Source organism: Physeter macrocephalus, chromosome 11, assembly GCF_002837175.3.
Source record: "Physeter macrocephalus isolate SW-GA chromosome 11, ASM283717v5, whole genome shotgun sequence".
NCBI classification, from domain to species: Eukaryota; Metazoa; Chordata; class Mammalia; order Artiodactyla; family Physeteridae; genus Physeter; species Physeter macrocephalus.
Genome location: NC_041224.1, coordinates 9,469,548 through 9,494,100, shown reverse-complemented (window position 1 = coordinate 9,494,100; position 24,553 = coordinate 9,469,548). Strand labels below are relative to the sequence as shown.

At 38.5% G+C, this 24,553-nt stretch overlaps 1 protein-coding gene across 1 annotated transcript in view; it reads left to right on the top strand.

Annotated features, from left to right (window-relative positions):
* MRC1 (mannose receptor C-type 1) overlaps positions 1-24,553 on the top strand; it is a 100,627-nt gene that overhangs the window by 63,964 nt on the left and 12,110 nt on the right. Inside the window, exons 15-26 of the mRNA XM_007109853.3 lie at positions 354-498; positions 2,440-2,481; positions 3,736-3,899; positions 4,950-5,017; positions 6,292-6,392; positions 7,735-7,877; positions 8,264-8,378; positions 11,475-11,641; positions 14,666-14,768; positions 18,411-18,643; positions 21,080-21,245; positions 22,110-22,259. Of these exons, the coding sequence (XP_007109915.1) occupies positions 354-498; positions 2,440-2,481; positions 3,736-3,899; positions 4,950-5,017; positions 6,292-6,392; positions 7,735-7,877; positions 8,264-8,378; positions 11,475-11,641; positions 14,666-14,768; positions 18,411-18,643; positions 21,080-21,245; positions 22,110-22,259 (1,597 nt within the window). The remainder of the gene's footprint in view (positions 1-353; positions 499-2,439; positions 2,482-3,735; positions 3,900-4,949; positions 5,018-6,291; positions 6,393-7,734; positions 7,878-8,263; positions 8,379-11,474; positions 11,642-14,665; positions 14,769-18,410; positions 18,644-21,079; positions 21,246-22,109; positions 22,260-24,553) is intronic.

Genomic DNA, 24,553 nt, shown 5'->3' with positions numbered 1-24,553 from the left:
TCCGCAACGGGAGAGGCCGCAGCAGTGAGAGGCCCGCGTATTGCAAAAAAAAAAAAAAAAAAAAAAAAAAATCCCACTTTCATGGCCCTGGATCCATTCTATTTAATAAGGGGGAAAGAAAATTTTATAATACTTAATAGCATATACTCTATTTGACTTCAAAAGTTTCCATGTAATGAAAGCTATTTCTTTCCCAGCTGTGTTCATAAAACTTGTTTGCAAAGCAAACCTATTGTGAAAAAAAACTGAAGCGATTAAGAAATGTAAACATCTTTCCTTTTGTGTTTGGATGGTTGATTGGCATTGGCCTGATAAAAATGGCTAATGGTTGTAATGTAATGTTTCTAACATAGGTTTCATATGAAAATTGGGCTTATGGAGAACCTAATAATTATCAAAATGTTGAGTACTGTGGTGAGTTGAAAGGTGACCCTGGTATGTCCTGGAACGATATTAACTGTGAACATCTTAACAACTGGATTTGCCAGATACGAAAAGGTATGATGATCTGCCCTCTCCTTTATCTCAGATTGGAGAACTAACCTCCAGTGATCCCAATATCTTCCCTTTATCTGTGGAACCAAACAAACAAAATAACAAAATAAGGGAATTGGCAGGGGCCATCATTTCACAGGATAAGAATGAAGTCTCTGAGCACAGTTAAATGTTCCAAAGGAACAGAAGATCAAAAGGCCACCCGGGAACCCTGGACCAGAGTCACGTCCTCCAAAATAATTCCCACGAGCTGCAGTTCCTGCTCAGACCCCATAGGCATGGGAGTGGGTAGGTGTTCTACTCCGTAAGCAGAGTAATGAGGGTGCAGTTTCTGTTTGGGCATTTTCACCCTCTGACCCATGTTAGTCATCCAACAGGTGAAAGTTTCCCTCAGTCTGAATATGCTGCTTACAGATTTCTCAAGGAAATGTTCAAAGAACTGGCACCATTTTGAGGCCCCTGATGCTGTAAGACCCACCATGTTATTGATGGCCCCAAATGATCAATGTATACTTACCCGTCATGATTTGTGACTCAGAAAGTTCCACATGTCCAAGTCAGATTCTTTTCAGATAAACAAACAGGTCCACCCTTGAACCAAAATATGTATCACTTCCTCCTCTGTGGACAGATAAATGGAACCACGTCGCCCCCTGCTGTCGGGGATCCTTGGCTACTGTTCCAGCTCCATCGCTAAAGATACTGTGCCGCTCTCCTGCCGTCTGTCTGCTTATTTTCCTTACTCTTGCTTAGAAGAGTGTTTACAATGTTTTCAGAATGGAGGAATAGTGGCCAGTTTTTCTTTAAAAGTCTCATAGCTACCAAAGACTAATTCCTTTAGTATTATTAGTAGCTCTCTTCTTACAGATGTTAAATTCATTAAACCAAAAGCTAAGTAACTTGAGTCCTTTTATGAGATTCCAGCAAAGTCCAAGTATTAGTAACTACTTGGAAAGAAAAATATTTTATGTAACGTTTCATAAAACAAACATTTAGTAAGAATAAGTTTTTGTTTCTTTTTAATTTATTTTTGGCTGCGTTGGGTCTTCTTTGCTGCAGGAGGGCTTTCTCTAGTTGCGGCGAGCGGAGGCTACTCTTCGTTGCGGTACGCGGGCTTCTCATTGCGGTGGCTTCTCTTGTTGCGGAGCACGGGCTCTAGACACACAGGCTTCAGTAGTTGTGGTGTGTGGGCTCAGTAGGTGTGGCTCGCGGGCTCAGTAGTTGTGGCTCGCGGGCTCTAGAGCGCAGGCTCAGTAGTTGTGGCGCATGGGCTTAGTTGCTCCGCGGCATGTGGGATCTTCCCGGACCAGGGCTCAGACCCGTGTCCCCTGCATTGGCAGGTGGATTCTTAATCACTGTGCCACCAGGGAAGCCCCAAGAATAAGTTTTTTGAAGAAACTATATTTTGTAAATAAATAGTTCGTATTTAATGGTTTCAAATAATGAAAATTTAAGTACTTTCACAGCTCATTTTAAGATGCACCACTGTAAAACTAACATCTATTGAGCACTTTCTAAATACAAGTAGCTCTCAAATTTTACCCCATCTCTTTACGTATGTGACTAACTCCTTTTTGCAGTTGAGAAAGTTAAGGGTAAGACATTTAAACCCCAAACTGGGATTTGAACTTAGACTTTCTGATTCCAAAACTCATGTTCTTTTCTTTCTTTTTTCTGATGTTACTTTTTGGGCCTAAAAAACTGTCTTCCAATTTCTGGTGGTATTGTTGGACCTGATCTGTTTAACTCTTAACTCCTAAGTCTGTTTCTCATTATTCTTCTTCCCCACAACTGATAGGAGAATTGAAGACTGGGAGGGAGGAAGAGAAAGAGAGAACAGTTAAGTTTTTAGCTATATTGACCCGTGAAAATAGTGAAACAAGAAGGATATGTAATAGCACAGTTTCAAGCACTGTTTATATCTAATTTTCTTTTGTTTTCCAGGACAAACACCAAAGCCTGAGCCAACCCCAGCTCCTCAAGACAGTAGGTGTTTCCTTTTTTCCTGATTTCTATATTGATAGAAATAGAAAATAGATTCCTTTTTTTCCTCTTTCCTTTCTCAATGGAAAAACAAACAAACAAACGGAAACAAACAAACAGAAAACCTTACCCTAGGAGGGTGGAGAGAAGAGGTTCTTAATATCTTTGAGAATCTCATGAAAGTTTGGATCTACTCCTCCAGACAGATACTTCCATGCACAAACATAAGGCATGTTAATATCACTTCTCAGCTTTCATGAATCAAATCCAAGGCCCTCTTGTATTAGTTTCCTATGGCTGCTGTAACAAATTACCACAAACTTGGTGGCTTAAAGCTACACCCATTCGTTCCCTTACAGTTCTGGAGGTCAGAAATGTGAACTCAGTTTCCCTGGGTTGAAATCAAGGGATAGGCAGGACCATGCTCTCTCCAGAGCCTCTAAGGGTGAATCTACTTCCTTGTCACAGGCTTCTAGAGCTGCATTCCTTGCATTTGTTGGTTCATGGCCCCTCCCTTTATCTTCAAAACCAGCAGTGTAGCATCTTCCTTCGTTTGTCACATCACCACCTTCTTCTGTACTCACATCTCCCTCTGTAAGGATACTTATGATTTACATTTAGGGCCCACCCAGATAATTTAGGGTAATCTCTCCATCTGAAGCTTCTTAACTTAATCATGTCTACAAAGTACGTTTTTCTGTATAACAGTCACAGATTCCAGAGATTAAGACCTGGGCATCTTTGGGGCTTTTACTCAGCCTACTATAACACAGAACCATAGAATTCCGTAGTTGGGAAAAAGCCTTCGGAGCCCTCCTGGTACCTGAATTCCTTGGTTCTTCAATTACACATTGAAGCACCCAAGTCCATCTTTTACAAGTTCTTTGTTAGATTAAGATGAAAGCTGCTTTCTCACAGTTTCCACTCTGAACCTAAAACATCATGGGTGTATGTATGTCAATCATTCCAGCTCCTATTGATGAATGTAACATTGGGAGTTCTTTTACCCAATAAAGATACATGGAACTTAGCTGAGAAGAAAAGTAACTAGTTTTTACAGAGTTGGTGGAAAGTAGATACTTGGATTTAGGTAATTCAGTCTGTATTGGCGTCAACATCCTGTTCCTTCTGAGCTCTCAGAGTTGCAGATACCTCTGATAGGGCTACTCTGTTCTTTTCACTTTTGTGTAGCATACATACCAGATTCTTGAATTTGTCTAAATAAAATTCATCACCTTTTTTTCACTAATTTTTCAGATCCACCAGTCACTGACGATGGGTGGGCTATTTACAAAGACTACCAGTACTATTTTAGCAAAGAGAAGGAAACCATGGACAAGGCACGAGAATTTTGCAAGAGGAATTTTGGTGATCTTGTTTCTATCCGAAGTGAAAGCGAAAAGAAGTTTCTTTGGAAATATGTAAGAATATGATTAATTTAAGAATGGAACAGTGACATGTGCTAAGCAAAGACAATGTCTACGGTTGCTACCCCATTGGTGCAATTTCCAATTATGTGCTGAGTTTGAACCTCCTAAGGTCAGGGGTAAAGATGTGAGTGTCAGGGCGGGGTGCTGGGTATTGGCTGTCGCAGAAGTGAATGACCTGATTGCTGGAGTATTCAGTGGAGAATCAGAGAACCCAGAAACAGTGTTTAGCCTGGGCTTTGGGAGAATCCAGACTTGATGGCTTTGAGTTCACTAATTTGATTTTCAGAGATTATCATTCTTAACTAGTTGTTATATATCAATCCTGGATCCTTTGTGTTTAGTGCAAGTTGATTATAATTTATGTCTTAATCTTAACCAGATTCTTGGTTAATAGATAGTACAGCTTGATTATTCATATAAAACTCTTTTTTGGTTGTACCAAAATTGTCAGCTAACAGTGAAGGTATAATTGTTTTTTTTCCAAGCGTCCTTGGCTTGATCTTTCTCTTTAAAAATGTTCATGGCATCTTTATTGTTTTCCAGAAAGGAGGTAAGAGGGAGAGAAGGAAAAAAATAAGTTCAACAGTAACAAAAGAATAAAAATTCATTTGATCACAAAGGTATTGGAGTGTAGCATGACTTATCTCCATCTTCGTAGATATACCATGGTTTGAAATTCTCAGGATATTTCCTAATATTGCACCAGTATATATGTGGGTGGAGAAGTCTTTCCTTAGACACATAATCCCAAATGGCTACTTTGTTTTAAAGAACGTCTTTAATAGTGTCTAATTACTAATGGCATCTGATGTTACAGAGAATGTCTTAAGGTATTTGCTATATAAATGCATGTTGTTATATAATGTGCATATTTTTCCTTTTATTTCTATGAAAACCATTGAATATACAACAGAGTTTATGTCTGAATGCCTCCTTAGAAAAGTCCCCAAATAGCCTGCCTCATTCATCCGTAGGTTTTATTTAAGAATTTGCTTATCATGTAAGTACAGATTGAACTATCTGTAAACTTCCATGTTCTAGGTAAACAGGAATGATGCACAGCCAGCATATTTTATTGGTTTATTGATCAGCTTGGATAAAAAATTTACGTAAGTAAATCAAAATAAAACAACTTTGCTTAAGACAGTGCTCTGATGAGCAACAAAAAGTGATTTTCAGACTTTGGTTCTGCTGAATGAATGTAAAAAAAATCCTGCTGGGCTCTCAATCTACAAAGCATCTTAAAAACAAAAACCAATTTTTTAAAATCCTGTTAAATATGTCAGCATTATAAATCTCAAACAACTCAGACTCTGATTGAATCTTGCAAAATGTCACCTCTCTGTTTCAGGAGGTCATCAACTGTTAGTAAATCGTCTGCTAGGAAGATGTATTATACAGATATGAATATTGAATTTATTTGAAAAATTATTCCCATTTGGACTGTCCTTGGTGCCTAGAACCAAAGGGGCCTTTCATGTTGCCACTCTTGCTGCTTTCGGAGCACTGCTTTGAAGTATTCTTTCAACTGCCTGAAATGCTTTCCCTTCAGAGGAATGACTATACTGTTTTTCATTAGGTTCAGGGGCCAGCAAAAGCTGCAGGAGGGAGGAAATTAGTACATTTTTGGGGGTTTCTTTCCTTGTTCACTAGTACCCACGTTCTTCTAAGTTTGAAGAGCAAGAATGTCTTCCTGGCTCCTGCGTAGATGTGTTAACCACATATGTTCCATGTGACGGCTATTGCCATTTTTGGCAAGAAAGACCCAAACTCACTCTCATTATCTTTAAAGATCAGAAATGTTTGATGCTCCTTTGGACAAGCATCCATTTTAACCATCCTCCAAATGAGAGGGCCGAATTCGATGATCTCCTGGTCTCCTTCCAGCTAACGAACGGCCCCCGAATTTCTGTAATTTATGAAAATGAGTATTGGCTCACCTACCTTAGGAGAAACCAGAGTAAACATGAAAATCAGAGAAGAGGCCCAGTGAGAAACTCTGTATTCTCCATCTCTCTGTGGGTGGTTTTGTTTTGTGGGACTCATGCCTAAGAAGTCCTGTGGGAGGATGTTTACTTCTGGTCCACTTCCAGGGTAACTGGGGTCTCCATTTCTTCTCTCACATCAAGACTGAAAGTACTTCTTCCAGGGAGGGAAAAGAAGGCAGACTAGCCAGGCATCCAGTTACTACAGGAGATCTCAGTGCCCCGGGGAGCACCGCTGACCTTTGGGGGTTTCCTGCTGCTCTCTCTAGAAACCTCTCTTCTCTTTGCTTCGACTGCTGTGCTGTCTTCATCTTGATTGACTTGCCTGTTCCCACCCCTAGGCTGTAGCCAACTCTTCTGATTGGATTTTTGCTAAACGGCTGAATTTTCTTTTCCAGTTGGATGGACGGAAGCAAAGTGGATTATGTGGCTTGGGCCACAGGTGAACCCAATTTTGCAAATGATGATGAAAACTGTGTAACCATGTATTCAAATTCAGGTAGACAAGATCACAATCTTCTTGAATCTGCCTTGTGGTGTGATGTGTCATTTGCTACATCCTTAGGCTAAAAGTAGCAAGTGGTGTGCTTAAATCAGACAAGAAAAGGAGAGAGAATGAAGGAGAATTCTAATTTTAGCAACATAACTGTTCAGTTTGTAAGGAGAATGGATGCTTAACATATACTCTAATTAAATGACACAATCCTCTCGCTTCTCATTTTATGAAACATTTTTTCATGTTCTGAATGAAGAAAATATCCAGAATGTTTCTCTATCTCCTTTATCTCTATGTCTTTATCTGTAAAATGGGAATAATAACAGAATGTATCAGTTGTCGAGAAGATTGAGATAATACATCTAAAACACTAAGCAAATGCTTCGTATATAAGGTTTATTAGATTATTATTATTAGCAATTACTGGCTATTTAGATAATAACCTGCAACATCTAGTATGTGCTTTGCTTATAGTAAACTCTCTATAAAGTTGAACTTCATTGGTTTAAGTGAAGGCGCAAAAGGGTATCACATAGATCTTTCTTGTCTTGTGTAAAAATGATGTTTGTAGTATAAACCGTTTTTGAGAATGCTTATAAAATATAAACACATTTTTAAAATTTATTTATTTTTGGGGGTGGTAAGCTTTTTATTATCTTTTTTTCCTTGTTGGTTATTTATTTTAAATATAGCAGTGTGTACATGTCAATACCAAACTCCCTAACTATCCCCCTCCCCCTTCCCCCCCTGGTAACCATAAGTTCATTTTCTAAGTCTGTGAGTCTGTTTCTGTTTTGTAAATAAGTTCGTTTGTATCTTTTTTTTTTTTAGATTCTGCATATAAGCAGTATCATATGATATTTCTCTTTCTCTGCCTAACTTATTTTACTCAGTATGACAGTCTCTAGGTCCACCCAGGTTGCTGCAAATGGCATTATTTTATTCTTTTTCATGGCTGAGCAATATTCCATTGTGTATATGTACCACAACTCCTTTATCCATTCCTCTGTTGATGGACATTTAGGTTGCTTCCATGTCTTGGCTATTATAAACTAAACACATTTTAAAAAGTGTTTTTAACTCCTATATATAAAATAGATAAACCACAAGGACCTACTGTATGGCACAGAAAACTATTCAATATCTTGTAATAACCTATAATGGAAAAGAATTTGATATATATAACTGAGTCACTGTGCTTTACACCCAAAACTAACACAACATTGTAAATCAACTGTACTTCAATACAAAGGTGTTTTTAAAAAAAAAAGTTAAAAAAAATTTTTTTTAAAAAACAGTGTTTTTAAGCGTGTAAATCTAATTTAACTATTCTGTTCTTTGTCAGGGTTCTGGAATGACATTAACTGTGGTTCTCCAAATGCCTTCATTTGTCAACGCCATAACAGTAGTATCAATGCCACGGCTCTCCCTACCACACCCTCGGTCTCAGGAGGTTGTAAGGAAGGTTGGAATTTTTATAATTACAAGGTACTAAGAAAACTTAGTTGCAGTCATGTCACTGACTGGCGTGGAGAATGGCAATGCAAATCTTTCAGCTTCAAGTTAATGTTTGCTTGCCTCATCACTTTAAAAAATTTGAGGCAAGAATATGTGGAAATTCCATGTTAAATTCTCTGTGGGAATTGATAGTAAACTTGACAGTATTACCCAAATACTTGTGCCCTTTGTCCCAAGGGAGAAAAAGCTTTGCAAAGAAAGCTGATGGGTAATAAAACTAACAATTTTTTGCATTTCTATTTGGTTGTAAGCAAATGTATATTTAGCTCTAATCTTCATGGATCATTTTGATTTCTTTAGAGCAAATACTGTTATCTTTATGTAATCCCTATGATTTTTTTCTCCTTCCATCCGAGTGTTTCAAAATCTTTGGATTTGTTGAAGAAGAAAGAAAAACTTGGCAAGAGGCACGAAAAGCTTGCATAGGATTTGGAGGAAATCTGGCGTCCATACACAGTGAAAAAGAGCAAGGTGTGTGGGCCGTTTTACAGTCAGTGATGCACATATATACGTAACTTTTTCCCCTAAAATGGTAGAATGTTGCTTATGGTAAATGATTTTTTGGTGTTCCAGAGTAAAGACTAGGAAGGGAAAACAAGCACGTATTGAGAGCTATTTTATTAGTTGTAGGCCTTATGCTGAGCGTTTTCCATGTAAATTGCCTTTCCATTTTCATAACAAGTCTATGAAGCAGGAATCATTAGTCCCTTGTGAATGAGGAAATGTGCTCAGGGAGACTTAGATCAGGGAGCTTAGAGGGTAAGGGGCAGGACTGGGAGTCAAACTGGGTCTTCCAGCTTCAACTCCGTCTGTTTCTGCCAGACCAGTTTTTTCACCGAAGAGTCAAAGAAGAAGAGTAGTTCCAGGAATAAAATTAAAAATTGCTCATTTTCTATTTACTGCTCTTCTAGTCACTTGATATAGAATTTATAATGCAATAAAACTAATTTTTCAATATGAACTTTGAACAAATGGAGAAAAAAAATTTGATAAAACATAAGGATAAGCCAGAGCTTTGAAGAACAGGATGAAGAAACACACCACTTACATAGAGCAGATTGTAAAATTCATTATATGTGGTCGAGAGAAAGGTACTTGACCCCTTTCACATGGTCTTTTTGGGGCCACCTTACTTGCAGTAGATATTAGGTTAAATTAGTCACTTTAAAAATGATGTTGACCAACTGCAGGCCTTTCAGATGACAGCAGCTAAACTGATGAAGGTTTGGAAACCACAGCCAGCAGCGAGTGAGGACGGTTTGAAAGACCCTAGGTTTCACAGCCCGGAAGAGAGGATGTGAACTTTGAAGGACCGTCCCACTAAAGAAGGAAGACTTAGAACCCATGAGTGGCAGTTACAGGGAAACAAATTTAGGCTCAAAATTAGGAGGTTATTCTAACAGTTAGAACTAATTGGATGGGATGCTTTGTGAGTTTTTTTAAAGGGCTGTGAAAATGCTTTTGTTGGAAGGTACTGAAATGGGTGCTGCAGAGTCATATATGTTGACTGGTATGTAGCATGGAAGATGCTTAATACATATTTGTTGTGTGTAGGAATTTATGCGATGTCGTTGGGGAAAGATGTAGACTGGATGATTTCTAAGTTCCCTTTTGGTTCTGAGGTTCTTTGACTTCCAAAATCATTTACTGGAAAAAAATGATATACCTCAAAAAAGATAAGAAAGAAACGAGACCTTGGAACGCTGTGTGGCGCTCTCCTAAATGTTAATTTCACTCCATAAATGCTACCATGTGCTTTCTTGGAACACATTCTACGGTAAATCAATCAAGCTTTCACTGAGAACCTTTGACAAGTTCAGCAGCTTGCCAGACACTGGAAGGAAAGTGTCAAACCATAGCACACAATAAAAAAAAATTCAGGAATATCATTCTCACATTTCTCCAACTGGTCTACCACATTCTGGGCTTAGCTACCCAGCAGAGAAACACAATAATTGATTCCCTCTCTTACCACAAAGAGCTGATTCTTGCCATAACAAAATTAGAACCTGGGTCATAGAGATGTGCAGAAGGGAACAATTTTCAGATAAACTAACATTATTCCTGGCAACACAGGCACACGCTGTTGAATTCTTTTTGTGGTTCTTGGCAGAAAACAAGTCAGTGTTGAAATATTGGCAGGTAGAGCTTTTCCACATTTCATTTCAAGTTGGGGATAAGGCAAGAGTTATGATCTTATTTAGGAAATAAAAAAGAAAACAAAGTAAATATCCACCCATGCTCTTTTCTTTCTGAAAAATATTATAGGAAATTTCTTTTCTTTTTTTTTTTTTTACTTTGAGTTAATTGAGAAATAAGCAAATCTCTGAGCAGCGTAGTGGCATCTATTACTCTGCCGAAGAGTAAGCACGTAGCAATGACCCTTCTGTGGAACTGTGCATATGAATAAACAGATAATCTCTGTGGCCTGCTTTCTATTTTACATTTTCTATTAGTAACCCAAGTGCTTAGTCCTTTGGTTTCCTATGTGCATTCAGGAGTCGTGTTTAAGCAGAGTTTGGAAAATGTCCTGTAGAGTCCGTGCTCATTCACTCGGTGTCCATCTAGTGTCCTTGGTGTCCACAGCTCCTGGCAGGTGAGGTTGCTGGCCTCAGAAGGCAGCTGCCATGGTGTGGCAGGCATGGAGATGGGCTGCTGGAGAAGGGTTGGGAACATGTACATTTAAGCCTTTTACAGTTTCTGGATATTTGCCACCATCCCCTCTGCCACAGAATTGATAAAGAAGCAAGAGGCCACGTTTGTCCTGCTTTCTCTGAATTTCTCTCCCAACGATGTGAGCACTTAGCACCAGGATGCCCCCTGGGTCCAAGCATGCGCGGTGGACGTGGATGGCTGCTGACCCCTCGGAAATGGCTGCCCTGGAGGAGTCCCATTTGGGTAGCTCTTTTGGTTTGGCAGTCCAAGGTGGTGATCATTTGACAGCCTCATGCTTTTTCGTTTTGACAAATAGTTTTTATTTTCAGAACTTTTTTAGATTAAGAGCTCTCTTTGGCCCCTGGTTATTATTATGTTGGCCAAAAAGTTCGTTCGGATTTTTTCCATAACACCCTATGGCAGAACCGAACGAACTTTTTGGCCCACCCAGTATAATCAGGTTCTCTTATTTGCTAGAAACAGGGCACCTGCTGACTAGTGCAGGATGGCCGTACGTGAACTAGGAAAATGCACCTCCTCCTGTAGGATGGTAGGCAGCCACAGCCCACATCTGGGTGTGCAAAACGGAGGGCGGGGCATAGGGTGGAGTTCAGCCCCGCCGGCGCCGTGTGCCCCGGTGTCCTCGGGTAAAGGGCACAACCTATACGACACTCTGCAGCGACCCAGGTATAACCTAGACTTTCATGATGAGAAACTTTTCAAAGTCCAAATCTGCAGTGGTAACATGCTGCTCAGGTTAGAATGTGTTTGTTTTCATGGTAAGTGCTTTTAAATGATAAGAAAGACATTGATCACGTGCTCGGTGTTTGTAAATTAACGTATTCTGAGTATTTTTGACATTGGAGTCTTTCCCGTCGAAGTTCACAATTATCTCGTGAAACTTTCTTTCAGCATTCCTTACATATCATATGAAAAACTCCACTTTTAACACCTGGACTGGGCTGAATGATGTCAATTCAGAGCACACCTTCCTTTGGACGGACGGACGAGGAGTTCATTACACAAACTGGGGGAAAGGTTACCCTGGTGGGAGGAGGAGCAGTCTTTCTTACGAAGATGTAAATATCACGTTCAGGTCACCTCTCCACATGCTCTCAGTTCGCCTCAGGTCAACATCTCAGTGATTAATCTTCCGTGAAAAATTCTGCCAGAGTACTCCTTGATCTGATTCATTCTTGCACCTTTGAACTGTTTCAGACTGAGCCAGCCTTGAAGGAAGGGGTATACGTTCAGTTAAGAACTCTCCGTCTTTGGGTTGGGGGTGGGAGGACATAGGTGGTGATACCAGTGAGGAATGGGGAGAGCCAGCTCCAGTACGGGCCCGTGTTGTAGTCAGCACGTACACTTGAACCCAGAGTTAGCAATGTTCTTTGCATCAGCTACCCCTAAACTCTTGAAACTGTTGAAGTATTTGGGGTGTAGTTCTGCAGGCTCCTACTGCTTCTAAAGGTATCATCGTCATCATCATCATGATTGAGCTACTGTTTGCAGAGTGCTTACTATGTGTCAAACACTCTGCTAAGTGCTAAGTGCATTAACCCAAGAGACAGACAATTGCTTCTTTTTTAAAAAAAATTTTTTTAAATTATTTACTTATTTATTTTTTAACATCTCTATTGGAGTATAATTGCTTTACAATGGTGTGTTAGTTTCTGCTTTACGACAAAGTGAATCAGCTATACATATACATATATCCCCATATCTCCTCCCTCTTGCGTCTCCGTCCCACCCTCCCTATCCCACCCCTCTAGGTGGTCACAGAGCACCGAGCTGCTCTCCCTGTGCTACGCGGCTGCTTCCCACTAGCTATCTACGCTACGTTTGGTGGTGTATATATGTCCATGCCACTCTCTCACTTCGTCCCAGCTTACCCTTCCCCCTCCCCGTGTCCTCAAGTCCATTCTCTTGTAGGTCTGTGTCTTTATTCCCGTCCTGCCCCTAGGTTCTTCATGGCCTTTTTTTTTTTTTTTTAGATTCCATATATATGTGTTAGCATACGGTATTTGTTTTTCTCTTTCTGACTTTTACCTTACTCTGTATGACAGACTCTGGGTACATCCACCTCACTACAAATAACTCAATTTCGTTTCTTTTTATGGCTGAGTAATATTCCATTGTGTATATGTGCTGCATCTTCTTTATCCATTCCTCTGTCGATGGACACTTAGGTTGCTTCCATGTCCTGGCTATTGTAAGTAGAGCTGCAATGAACATTTTCACTATTTTTAATCTTATATCATTGAAGCCGACTAATCAGTGTTAAACACCATACAGGCATTGTGGAATACATGAAGGCACATAAGATTTATTCTATCTTGAAGAAGCTTACACCTTAGCTAGACCCCAAGTCTTCTACAAGAAAGACGACAGGAACAAAATGAAAGTGTGTAATGAGAAGATCAGCTGTAAAGCATGATAGTAGTTAGGAGGAAAGAAACTTACTGTGGGATGTAGTGATCTAATCAGGCAGCACATATCTGTGGAGTTCTTCATTTGATGGAAAGAAGCCGTGTGAAGAAGAATGTGGGTCTTCTTCCCAAGAAGTTTAAAATATCATGATTAGGGGATCATGGCAAGAGGATGGGAAGGTCGCGTTAAGTGGGAAAGGTGAATAAAGTCTTTAAGAAAAAGGCACAAGATGGGTTTGGGCAGAAGTAAAGAGCTTTAGATATAGTAGGAGTTTCATGCAGAAAAGAAGTAGGCGTCAACTTTAGAACATGGATAGCAGAATTCAGAGAAATTTAGATGCCCTAAGAAAGAGTTTGGACTTTGTCAGATAGGCAGCAAAAAAAAAAAACAAACAAAAACGGTTTGAGCAGAAAAACAATCTCATCAAGATGGCATCTTTCTGATCATTAATTTCTTTAAGAAAAAGGCACAAGATGGGTTTGGGCAGAAGTAAAGAGCTTTAGATATAGTAGGAGTTTCATGCAGAAAAGAAGTAGGCGTCAACTTTAGAACATGGATAGCAGAATTCAGAGAAATTTAGATGCCCTAAGAAAGAGTTTGGACTTTGTCAGATAGGCAGCAAAAAAAAAAAAAGAACAAAAAAAAGGTTTGAGCAGAAAAACAATCTCATCAAGATGGCATCTTTCTGATCATTAATTTGGTAGCTATGTGTAGGGTAGATATATTCTGGTTGTGGGTAAGTGACTTTCTGGGGAGAAATTCTTTCGATCCTTATTACATAAATGAGGGCTGAAAAGTAGACTGGAGTGAGATAGGGTTTGCTTAGAAAGATTTTGTGGATGAGTGGTAAATTTCATTTAATACAAAAAAGTTCATTGTTGCACAAGTTTTTTGTTTTTAGAACATAATGAAAAGGAGAAACAACAGAAAGAAACAAAATCTGTAAACTCACCTTCCAGGGGGAAAAAACCCCACTGTTTTGTTGGTTTTATTCCGAGATTTTTTTCTTAGTGTGTGTAAAAATATAAAGTTTGTATTCCACAAAACTGGAATCAAAACACATATATTGTGTTGTTACAATTTCAGGACTTGTAAAATGAAGAGGATTAAATATAGTTTGATAAAGAGAGTGGGAGAGAAATGTTCACATGCCTTGTGTAGTGGAAGCATGCTTGTTCTGTGTAGGTTTCCTGGTTTAGAGCAGAGATGCTGAGCCAGGATAATGAAAGGTAAGAATAGCTAAGAAGGGAGATGGGTATGAGCAGAGAATCTTTGAAATGTACGGTTAGGGGTTCCTGATAGTTGGGACTCATGGGATAATGAGGCTGGAGGCTAAGAAGGCGGCTCTGGCCCTGGTGAAAGCTATGGTAGCTTTCAGGGAATTAATGAGATTTCTGACAGCAGCATTTCTCAGAACCAGCTCCAAAATTTATCCAACTCTGCTTAATTTTCAATTAAAATAGCAAGGGTTCAGTGAGGGATCTGCGTGGAAGTTGGCCAGTTGCATGGAAAGTATGGATGAATTGAACATGCTGTAAATGAATTAGGACTATCCTAAAAGTTGGAGGTTAGGGATAAAGGATTTTTTTTTTTTTTTTTTGCTTATTAATGAATTGGTTTAAAGAATTATCGATCCACATTTGGCTTTTTTTTTCTTCTCCATGAATATACAGGCTGACTGTGTTCTTATTATCGGAGGGAAGTCAAGGGATGCAGGAAAATGGATGGATGACACCTGTGACAGTAAGCGAGGTTATGTATGCCAGACACTTCCCGGTAAGTCCTACCGGACCTCACTGGGCTGTAAGAGGTCGTTTTTCCATACTTTTTAAAAAGTGACATTCTTCTCAATTTTGCTGTGAGCCTTAAACTGCTCTAAAAAAATAAAGGTTTGTTTTTAAAAAGTGACCCTTCCCTTGCACATCAACACGTTTTTTAAAATTTTTTTAAATTAAATAATTAATTTTTTGGGGGGGGGCCGTGCTGTGTGGCCTGTGGGATCTTAGTTCCCGACGAAGGATCAACCCTGCGCCCCCTGCAGTGGAAGCACGGAGTCTTAATCACTGGACCGCCAGGGAAGGCCCCATCAACATGTTTATTTGATTCTCACTTTCATCCGTGGACGCCTGTGACAGACAAAAAGGATATATTCTGTAATTTATTCATGAATGTGCCCCCTCATCCATTACCAGAAAGTTTACACAGATTAAACTAGAGGTTGACACTTTTTCTAATTTTGTTAGAAATTTGGGATGTTTGCTTACCTCTACCTTAAAAAAAAAAAATGTCAGAGTAGGGATACCTCACTTCAATTTGCGTAATTTGAGAACCATTGCCCCCAAACACCCTATATGCCTCATTACTTGTTATGTATTCTGTGTCTCTAAAAATGTCGTTGTCTTATTTGTGATCCTTTTTTCATCTTAGGAAGCCTAACTATGGTGCAAGGAAAATAAAACAGATACGTGGGTATCGACCAAGAATCAAGATTATGGTCGTGTGCATTTTAGTTTCTAGTGAAATTAGAATAGAAACGTTTGGCTGCATAAGAGGTTCAGAAAATAAAAGATAGATTAGAGATGAGGGTTGAAGATGAGGTGGGTTGCTGTCACCCTGAGCAGAGCTCTCAGAGGAGCTTGAATTAGAAGCTACTTGATCTCCCGGATCTAACAAATTTTTCTATACTTTCTGGGGAATCAGGGAACTGATATCAGTTCATGACAATGACTGAAAATCACTGAAGATATTTTCAGTTGATTGCAAAATCCTGCAGGAATTCTAACCTCCTGTTGATCCAAAAGAAGGTCCAGGCCATGCCCCTCTTCTCTCTCTGCTACATCCTTTGAGCACCAGAATCTTAGGCCACTCGTAGTGCATCTGTGCTTCCAATCTTTGGGGAAAGAAGAGAGTCCCCTTCCAGGAGGGAATGATGATTCCTAAACTTGTTTAAAATCTTCTTTTTCTTCTTCCTGTAAACACAAGAGATAGACTATTTGCTGCCGACGAAAGATATTTTGGCAATTTTTAATGACTTAGGTTTCGGGAAAGCGTTAACGTGAAAAAGGCAGAATATGAAATTTTATAGACTACTGATGATGCAAACAACACTTTGAACCCCCTTAAAAAAAAAGAACAAGAAGGCGATGGAAATGCATCAAAATAGGAATAGTGGATATGTTTGCATTGTGGGATTGAGACCTTTAGTTCCTTCATTGTACTATTATATTTTTCTTCATTTATCAAAAACTGTCTCTTTCTAATGCTCTCTCTCTATGTATATATATTTGCATTTATATTATATATAATATGTCTCTACATCTATATATATCTCTCTATATATAACAATTATGAGGAAACACTAAAATATTGAGATGGTGAGATTCTAAGTAATTTTTTTCTCATTTTTATACTTTTCTATATTTTCTAAAATTTCAACAAAGAATGCGTGTTCAGTATTTTTTTAAAACAATGTTGTTTTCAGGAAGTTCCCGGTGGTCCAGTGGTTAGGACTCAGGACTTTCACTGCTGGGGCCTGGGTTTGATCCCTGGTTGGGGAATTAAGATCCCGCAATCTGTGCAACGTGGCCAAAAGAATAAAATTAAATAAATAAGAAATAAAACAGTGTTGTTTTTATTCATATATATGAGTATGTATGAATGAATATATATGAATTCATGTAAATATATAAAGATACATAAATAAAAACATGAATGAATACATATGAATATAAAACACTTAAAAACAATCCCTTGATGAAACACATGTCCCTTGATGAAATTTTAGAAAATACAGAAAAGCATAAAGAGAAAAAATTACCCATAATATGACCACCTGAAAATAACCTCTCAGTAATTTAGTTTTTCCTTTTAATTTTTTCTATGAGTGTTTTAATAAACAAGCTAATTGGATAAATGAGCTGATTTCCTGGCTGCATATAGCCTTTGGTGAAGCTTCTTAAAGCTTTATCTCAAGCTTCATTGGCCACTTTTAGCAGTCCAGAACTTTTCCCATGTTGTTAAGACAAACCCAGCTCTCTCCAAGCTGGGAAATGATGAGACTGTTTACTTCCTACCGGCTGTAACATGTAAGAATCCGGGGCTGGGCCTCTTGGTTTAATGCTATTCTGTCAACACACGGTGGCAGCAACAGCAGAAGAAAGGGGAAGCTGCCCTCCTTGCTGAATTAAAATTGTTGCCTTACCAGCGTCTTCAAAAGAAAGTTTGGCGTTCTTGGAGTGACAGAACAAGGCACATGGTGGGTTGGGTCGGTATACAGTGGAGCAGGTTGGAGAATTGGCCAAGACAACATCGGTAGGCAGGGACATCTAGAACCCTAGACCAGGGGTTGGCAACCTTTCTCTGTAAGAGACCGATTATAAATATTGCAGGCTTTGTAGACATGTACGTAAACAAATGACGTAAACGTAGACAGTAGGTAAACAAATGAGTGTGGCCGAGTTCCACTGAAACTTTACACAAATTTGAATTTCATGTATTGTTTACATGTCACAAAATATTTTTCATTGTTTTTTTTTCCCCAACCATTTAAAAACTCATGGGCTACAAAAACACAACAGGCCAGATTTCACCCTCTGGCTGTCATCCGCTGACCTCTGTTCTGCCCTAAGGCATCAGCTAAGGCACCCAGAAACAAGAGTTTTTGGGGTCTTGACAGTAAGTGGCCCAAAGTATGGGTGGGTCTAGAGTAGTTATTAGAAACACATGCTGAGAGATTGAGGAGGAAAGATCGGAAAGCCAGAGTGACGCCAGCTTGCAAAGGCTTCAGTTTGGATAAGATATGGGGTTCACATGGGAAATCATCATAAGATTAAAGCTTGATCCTGAGATCAAGGTTAAATGAAGTGGGAACTGTTACATGGCTTCATTCCAGAGCATAAACCAATTTCTTGAAGGTACATGATTCACAGGTGAAGTCAAATAGATACAAATAGATGCAAATTCATGGGTGGAATGGAACAGAGCGGGGAAAGGAAGGAGAGGAAGACTGTTCTTGACCTTAAAGTTTGACCAAGATGGGAAAAAAAAAAAAAAAGATTCGTGTTGACAGGATGATAGATGATCTTTAATTTATGGGATTAAACTGTGGCGTGTCTTTCATCCAGATACTAGATCTCATAGTATTTGCAAGTCTTTTTGGTTTTATAGTTTAGAAACTTGATCGTGTATTTACCTTAATATTCTAAATAGAGTTTGGAAATGACTTAATTCAATCAGGCATACTGATTAAAAAATAGAACTTTGTGTTCTGGTGTGAAATGGCTCATGAAAATATGCTTAACACCTGACGCTCTGAATTGTGCTGTTCAGATTCTTTTTAGGATGTGTGAGGTATAGAACTCATGTACCGATGGCACTCAGGTAATGTTTAATATTAATGGAAATAATTTTTTATTCCAGACCCTTCCTTGCCTAGTTCTCCAACAACAATTCCAACAGATGGCTTTATTAAATATGGCGAAAGTAGCTATTCACTCATGAAATTAAAGCTTCAGTGGCGTGAAGCAGATGATTATTGCCAGCTTCACGCTTCCCTGATTGCTAGCATTCTGGATCCCTATGGTAATGCATTTGCATGGATGCAGATGCAAACGCTGAATGAGCCTGTGTGGATCGCCCTGAACAGTAACTTGGTAAGATGCTGGAAACATGTGCGACTTGACATGATTGATAAATTGTGATTGAATATGCTTCTCTTCTGTTCATTCTGTTGAGTACTTGTTGCGGGTAAAAACCTGCTGGGCTTTGGAAATGATACTGACATGTACAAGACCCAATCTCTCTAGGACCCAGTGCAAGGATCTAGCAAGTTAGTGATTTTATGTCAGAAATCAAACTAAGACTTACCTAACTGATATTATTATTTTTACTTTCCTTAGGTTTTTAATATACAGTGTTACTGTATATTTTGAATATGAAAATTAAGTTCTGCATCTAAACAGTTTTATTTATTAACTTATTTCTTTCTAGTGTCATGATTACAACTATGCCATAGGAATTAAGAAAGCGTCAGGGGGCTTCCCTGGTGGCGCAGTGGTTGAGAGTCCGCCTGCCAATGCAGGGGAGGCGGGTTCGTGCCCCGGTCCGGGAAGATCCCACATGCCGCGGAGCGGCTGGGCCCGTGAGCCATGGCCGCTGAGCCTGCACGTCCGGAGCCTGTGCTCCGCAACGGGAGAGGCCACAGCAGTGAGAGGCCCGCGTACCAAAAAAAAAAAAAAAAAAAAAAAAAGAAAGCGTCAGGGGCATAGTTCCTGTGCGATGAGGATAGTCCTTATTTTTTGTGAAAAGTCATTCTAGAGTTGCTATCTGTTCTGAAGCTGTGCAGCTTCCATCCGTGTGTGACAGATTTCATTGCGGTCAATTCCCTGTATTCCATAACAGAGAAGGAAGGTTGGCAAAAGATGGTGTAGAGTGAGGGTTAAGGCACGGAATTAAGAGTGGTGTGGGAGTTGCCAAAGTTTTCCTAAACTGAGTCTTCTCTGAAGACAGGGGATCCGTCTATCCTCCCTCCCTCCATCCATCCATCCATCCATCCAACTAGTCAATCAGCAAACTTCCTAGTACAATAAATAGAGGTGTCAACAAGAAATTAAGAGATAATGCAGTGTCAAAGAGAGGTAGATACAAAGTGCTGGGAGAGGAGAGAAAAGCGATCATTTGTGCAAGGGGAGAGGACCAACAGGGCTTCTCGGAGAAAGTCAGACTTTACAGATGTGGTCTAGGATGGTGGCTCATAAGGAAGGAGTACCAAGAAGAAATAAAAGGAGGTAAGGGGATATAGCTGGAAAGTAGACTGGTGCCAGACTTTGTAGAACTTCTTCTACCATGATGCAGAGATCAACATTTACACTTCTTGCGATGAGTATTTCCTAAGTAGGTTAGTGACCATTTAAAAGTAAGTAGTTACACAATGATTTCTGTGTTTAAACTTAAGCACGGCATTTTTACTTCTATGTTGAATCTATTTTTAGTAACTAATTCTCTTGATAATTCATATATTTTCTTCTCGCAGATATGGTCCCAATTCTCTTACGAGTTTAAAATAGGCTTTTATTTATTGTTGGAAAGATTAAATAGCTTTCCATCATCCCAACATTTATAACTAAAACAATACTGTTATATTTATTACATCTATGGAGTTAATGATTATGCCAGCATTATTTGATTAAATATGGTAGAATACTACAAAATTCTAACTTGAGATAATGCGTGCTTTTGATTTTGTCATTAAATCTTTGGTAATTGCTTTGGTAAATTAAATAATGCAGTTAAAAGGGGGACAGCTGTTTGAATGGTTTAAAAATTCACTTATCTCTGATTAAAGTTATATAGCATCTCTTGTGAGGCTTTACCTGTAAAATTTCTTTTAGACTGTCAAAAGAACATTATTGATAAGTAATCTTTTTGATGTTGTCAATTAATTTGTATGTGACCATAAATTTGCCCAAATAAATTTAATAAGAAGTATGCAAATTGAATAAAACAGTTATCTTTAAAAGATGCCATCAGATTCCTTTTGGTTGAAAGACCACCTAACTGGAAAGTAAGAGACCCTAGGCTCCTCTCTTATCCACCCATGTCACCTTGCATAAGTCATTTGTCGTTGGCCCTGTTTCAACAGCCAAACAGTAAGAAGGTTAGAAGAGATAAGTGTTTCTCTCAGGGGTCCATGAGTTCAATGAAAATGACTTAGTTTTTATTATCATTTCAATGATAATATAACACGTGTTTTGTTTGTTCTGAAGGTAAAACCCCTCTTTTGCACTGAGGGCCTGCAAGTAAAGAGAGTTTTCTAGAATAAGACATAGGTTTTTAAGTCTGTGTTTTTCAGAATAGCTTCCAACGATGTCTTCATGGGGAGCTTTAAGAAGTAGTTTTTTCTTAAAAAAGGCTGCATTTCCTGAATTTGAGTTGGTAGAAATAATTTATAATGTTCTTTTTATTCCCAAATGTTGAAGATTCTTTGTCAAATCACAGTCTTAAATATACTTTTTACTCCTTGCTGGGTTCTTTTGGTATTTTCTGAACGAAGCCAGGCTCCATGTTAATGGTTGTTTTTGTTCTTGCAGACCAATAATGAATATGTTTGGACCGATAAATGGAGGGTGAGATACACTAATTGGGCCACTGATGAGCCCAGACTGAAGTCAGCGTGTGTTTATATGGATCTTGACGGCTATTGGAAGACAGCAAATTGCAATGAAAGTTTTTATTTTCTCTGCAAAAGATCAGACGGTAATTGAATCCACAAAAACAATCAAGGGATTTGAAATTTTCTCAATAAGCTAATACAAACCACCGTTGATATTCTTAAACAGTCACATGTTTTGGGGTAGCTTAAGGATAAGATAAAACATATTCCTTCACCTAACCAAAGACTGACCTGGCAATAAACAAATATACATAGATCAAAATAACAGAGAGAGAAATTTTTCTTCATTGCTAGAGTTAATTTCCTCTTTATACATTTCTGAATTTTTATTATTGGGATAGGCCTCTGAAACTATGATGTCAGAGTCCTCAGGAAATGATGATTACTTTTGATGTTGACAGCACAGCTATATCAAAATAATTTTATCAGAATATGTGTAGGTTCATCAGAGTCAGTGATATTACAGTGATACAGTCCTAGAATACAGTTATAGAGTCGGGCAGTGGTAGAGTCCTAGAATTCTACCTATACCATTTAGTTATAACATCAATGTCAGTCATAGCTAAGAAGGTTTTATAGGGGCTAGGATCCTAGAAAAGGAAAAACGTCTAGAAGGAAGACTGCCTTTGCAAATTATTTCTGGTCGACCTTTTAGGGGAACTTATTAACGTCTTTGTGGTTATCTATAGATTTACATGATTAATTCTGAATGGGATTGACCGCCGTTATACCATAGTACCTTCTATGGAAATACATTTTAAATGAAAAAAAAAACGATAAAGTAAAAAGAATACTCAATAATAGAAATGGCATATCCAAATGATTACCATTAGAGCTTAAAAAAAATAATGATAGGCGATGAAAATTTCCTTAATGGCTGATATATTATTCTATGTACTAAAGAAACTTCAGGTCTTACTTTATTTGAAATGTCTTTTTATTAACAGAAATCCCTGCCACTGAACCTCCACAGCTGCCTGGTAGATGCCCCGAGTCAGAGCACACAGCGTGGATTCCTTTCCATGGTCACTGCTACTATATCGAGTCTTCATATACAAGGAACTGGGGCCAAGCTTCTCTGGAATGTCTTCGAATGGGTAAGTGCCACATTTACTGTCAGAAAATCCCACAATCATCTATTTAGATTACCAGGATACTAGTAACACTGTATATTAAGAACCAAAGGAAAGTAAAAATACCTGTTTCTTTGTTTTAATAATTTATATTGTAACAGAAAGGTCAACATCATGCCCCCCAAATATAATTTCTAACATTGTAGCCTCAAAAGGTGAAAGAATTCTGGCAGAAAGCAGTGACTCGCTGAACAAGTCTTTCTGCCCTAATATTCTAAATTGTTCGGATTATTATTCAGAGTGTTGTGTTCATCTTTTATCACTGATCGGCTCAGGCTTCACAAGTGCCCAGGAACCATTTTGCTTTCCCATGAATAGAAAAGCATTTAGATCTGATTATCTTTGTGAATAAATATGAAACAAAACTCAAGTGACATGGCATAGATGAACAATTTCCCTCCTGAAATAAAAATGTCAAATAAAGTGAACTTTTCGGGGTGCATTAAAAAATCTACTTAATTAAATCCCACTGAATACTTCACTGAATTACTTTGTGGCTAAATTTTGATTATGCCTTAAGTTAGGGCTCTTCATTCAACAGTGGTGAGCAAGGGTTACATGCTCATTTCCTTCAGGTTCATTCAAAAGTCAGTCTGGAGTTTTCACTTCTTTTCACTTTTATGTTTAGTTTTTTTCTTCAGTTTTATTGAGGTATAGCTGACAAATTGTAATACATTTAAAGTGTAAGAGATGACGATTTGATACGCATATTTGTTGGGAAAGGATTCCTAACCGTCAAGTTAATATGACCATCACGTCACATATTTACCTTTTTTTTTTCTTTTACAGTGGGAACACTTAAGTTCTAATCGCTTAGCAGATTTCAGTGATACCATACAGTATTATCAACTGTAGTCACTATATTATACATTAGATCCTAAGACCTTATTTATCATATAACTGAAAGTTTGTACCCTTTTACCAGCATCTCTCTATTTCTCCCACCCCGCAACCCCCTGACAACCACCATTCTACCCTCTGTTTCTGTGAGTTTGACTTTTAAATTCCACCTATAAGTAATATCATGTAGTACTTGTCTGTCTCTGTCTGGCTTATTTCCTTAGAGTAATGCCCTCCAGGTTAATCAATGCTGTTGCAAATGGCAGAATTTCCCTCTTTTTAAAGGCTGAATAATATTCCATTGTATATACATACTACATTTTCTTAATCATTCATCTGTTGATGGACACTTAGGTTGTTTCCATGTCTTGGCTATAATAAATAATGCTGCAATGAACATGGAGTGCAGCTACCTTTGCGAAATAGCGATTTCATTTCCTTTGGATATATACCAAGAAGTGGGATTGCTGGATCATATGGTAGTCCTATTTTTAATTTTTTGAGGAACCTCCACACTGTTTTCCAAAAGGACTGTATCAATTTACAGTCACACTAGCAAGGTTCCCTTTTCTCTTCATCCTCTGCATCATTTGTTATCTCTTATCTTTATAATAATAGCTAGCCTAAACAAGTGTGAGGTGATATCTCATTGTGGTTTTGATTTGCATTTCCCTGATGATTAGTGATGTTGAGCACCTTTTCATGTACTTCTTAGCCATTTGTAAGTCTTCTTTGGAAAAAAAAATCTATTCAGGTCCTTTGCTCATTTTTTGAATTGAGTTATTTTTTTGCTATTGAGTTGTATAAGTTCCTTGTATATTTTAGATATTAAACCTCTATTAAGACATGTGGTTTGCAGAAATTTTCTCCCATTCAGGAGGTTGCATTTTCATTTTGCTGATGGTTTCCTTTGCTATGCAGAACCTTTTTAGGTTGATGTAGTCCCATTTGTTTATTTTTGCTTTTCTTCCCTTTGCTGTTAGTGTCAAATACAAAAAGATTAATGTCGAGGAGTTTATTGCCTGTGTTTTCTTTTAGGATTTTTATGATTTCAGGTTTTACATTCAAGTCTTTAATCATTTTGAGTTGATTTTTCTGTATAGTGTTAGATAGTGGACCAGTTGTATTCTATTGCATGTGGCTGTCTAGTTTTCTCAACACCGTTTGCATGGAATAATCTTTTTTTAATCCCTTCACTTTAAGCCTATGTATGTCCTAAAGTTGGAATGAGTCTCTTGTAGACAGCATATAGTTGTCTTGTTGTTTTGTTTTGGTTTTTTTTGCGGTACACGGGCCTCTCACTGTTGTGGCCTCTCCCGTTGCGGAGCACAGGCTCCAGACGTGCAGGCTCAGCGGCCATGGCTCACAGGCCCAGCCGCTCCGCGGCATGTGGGGTCTTCCCGGACCGGGGCACGAGC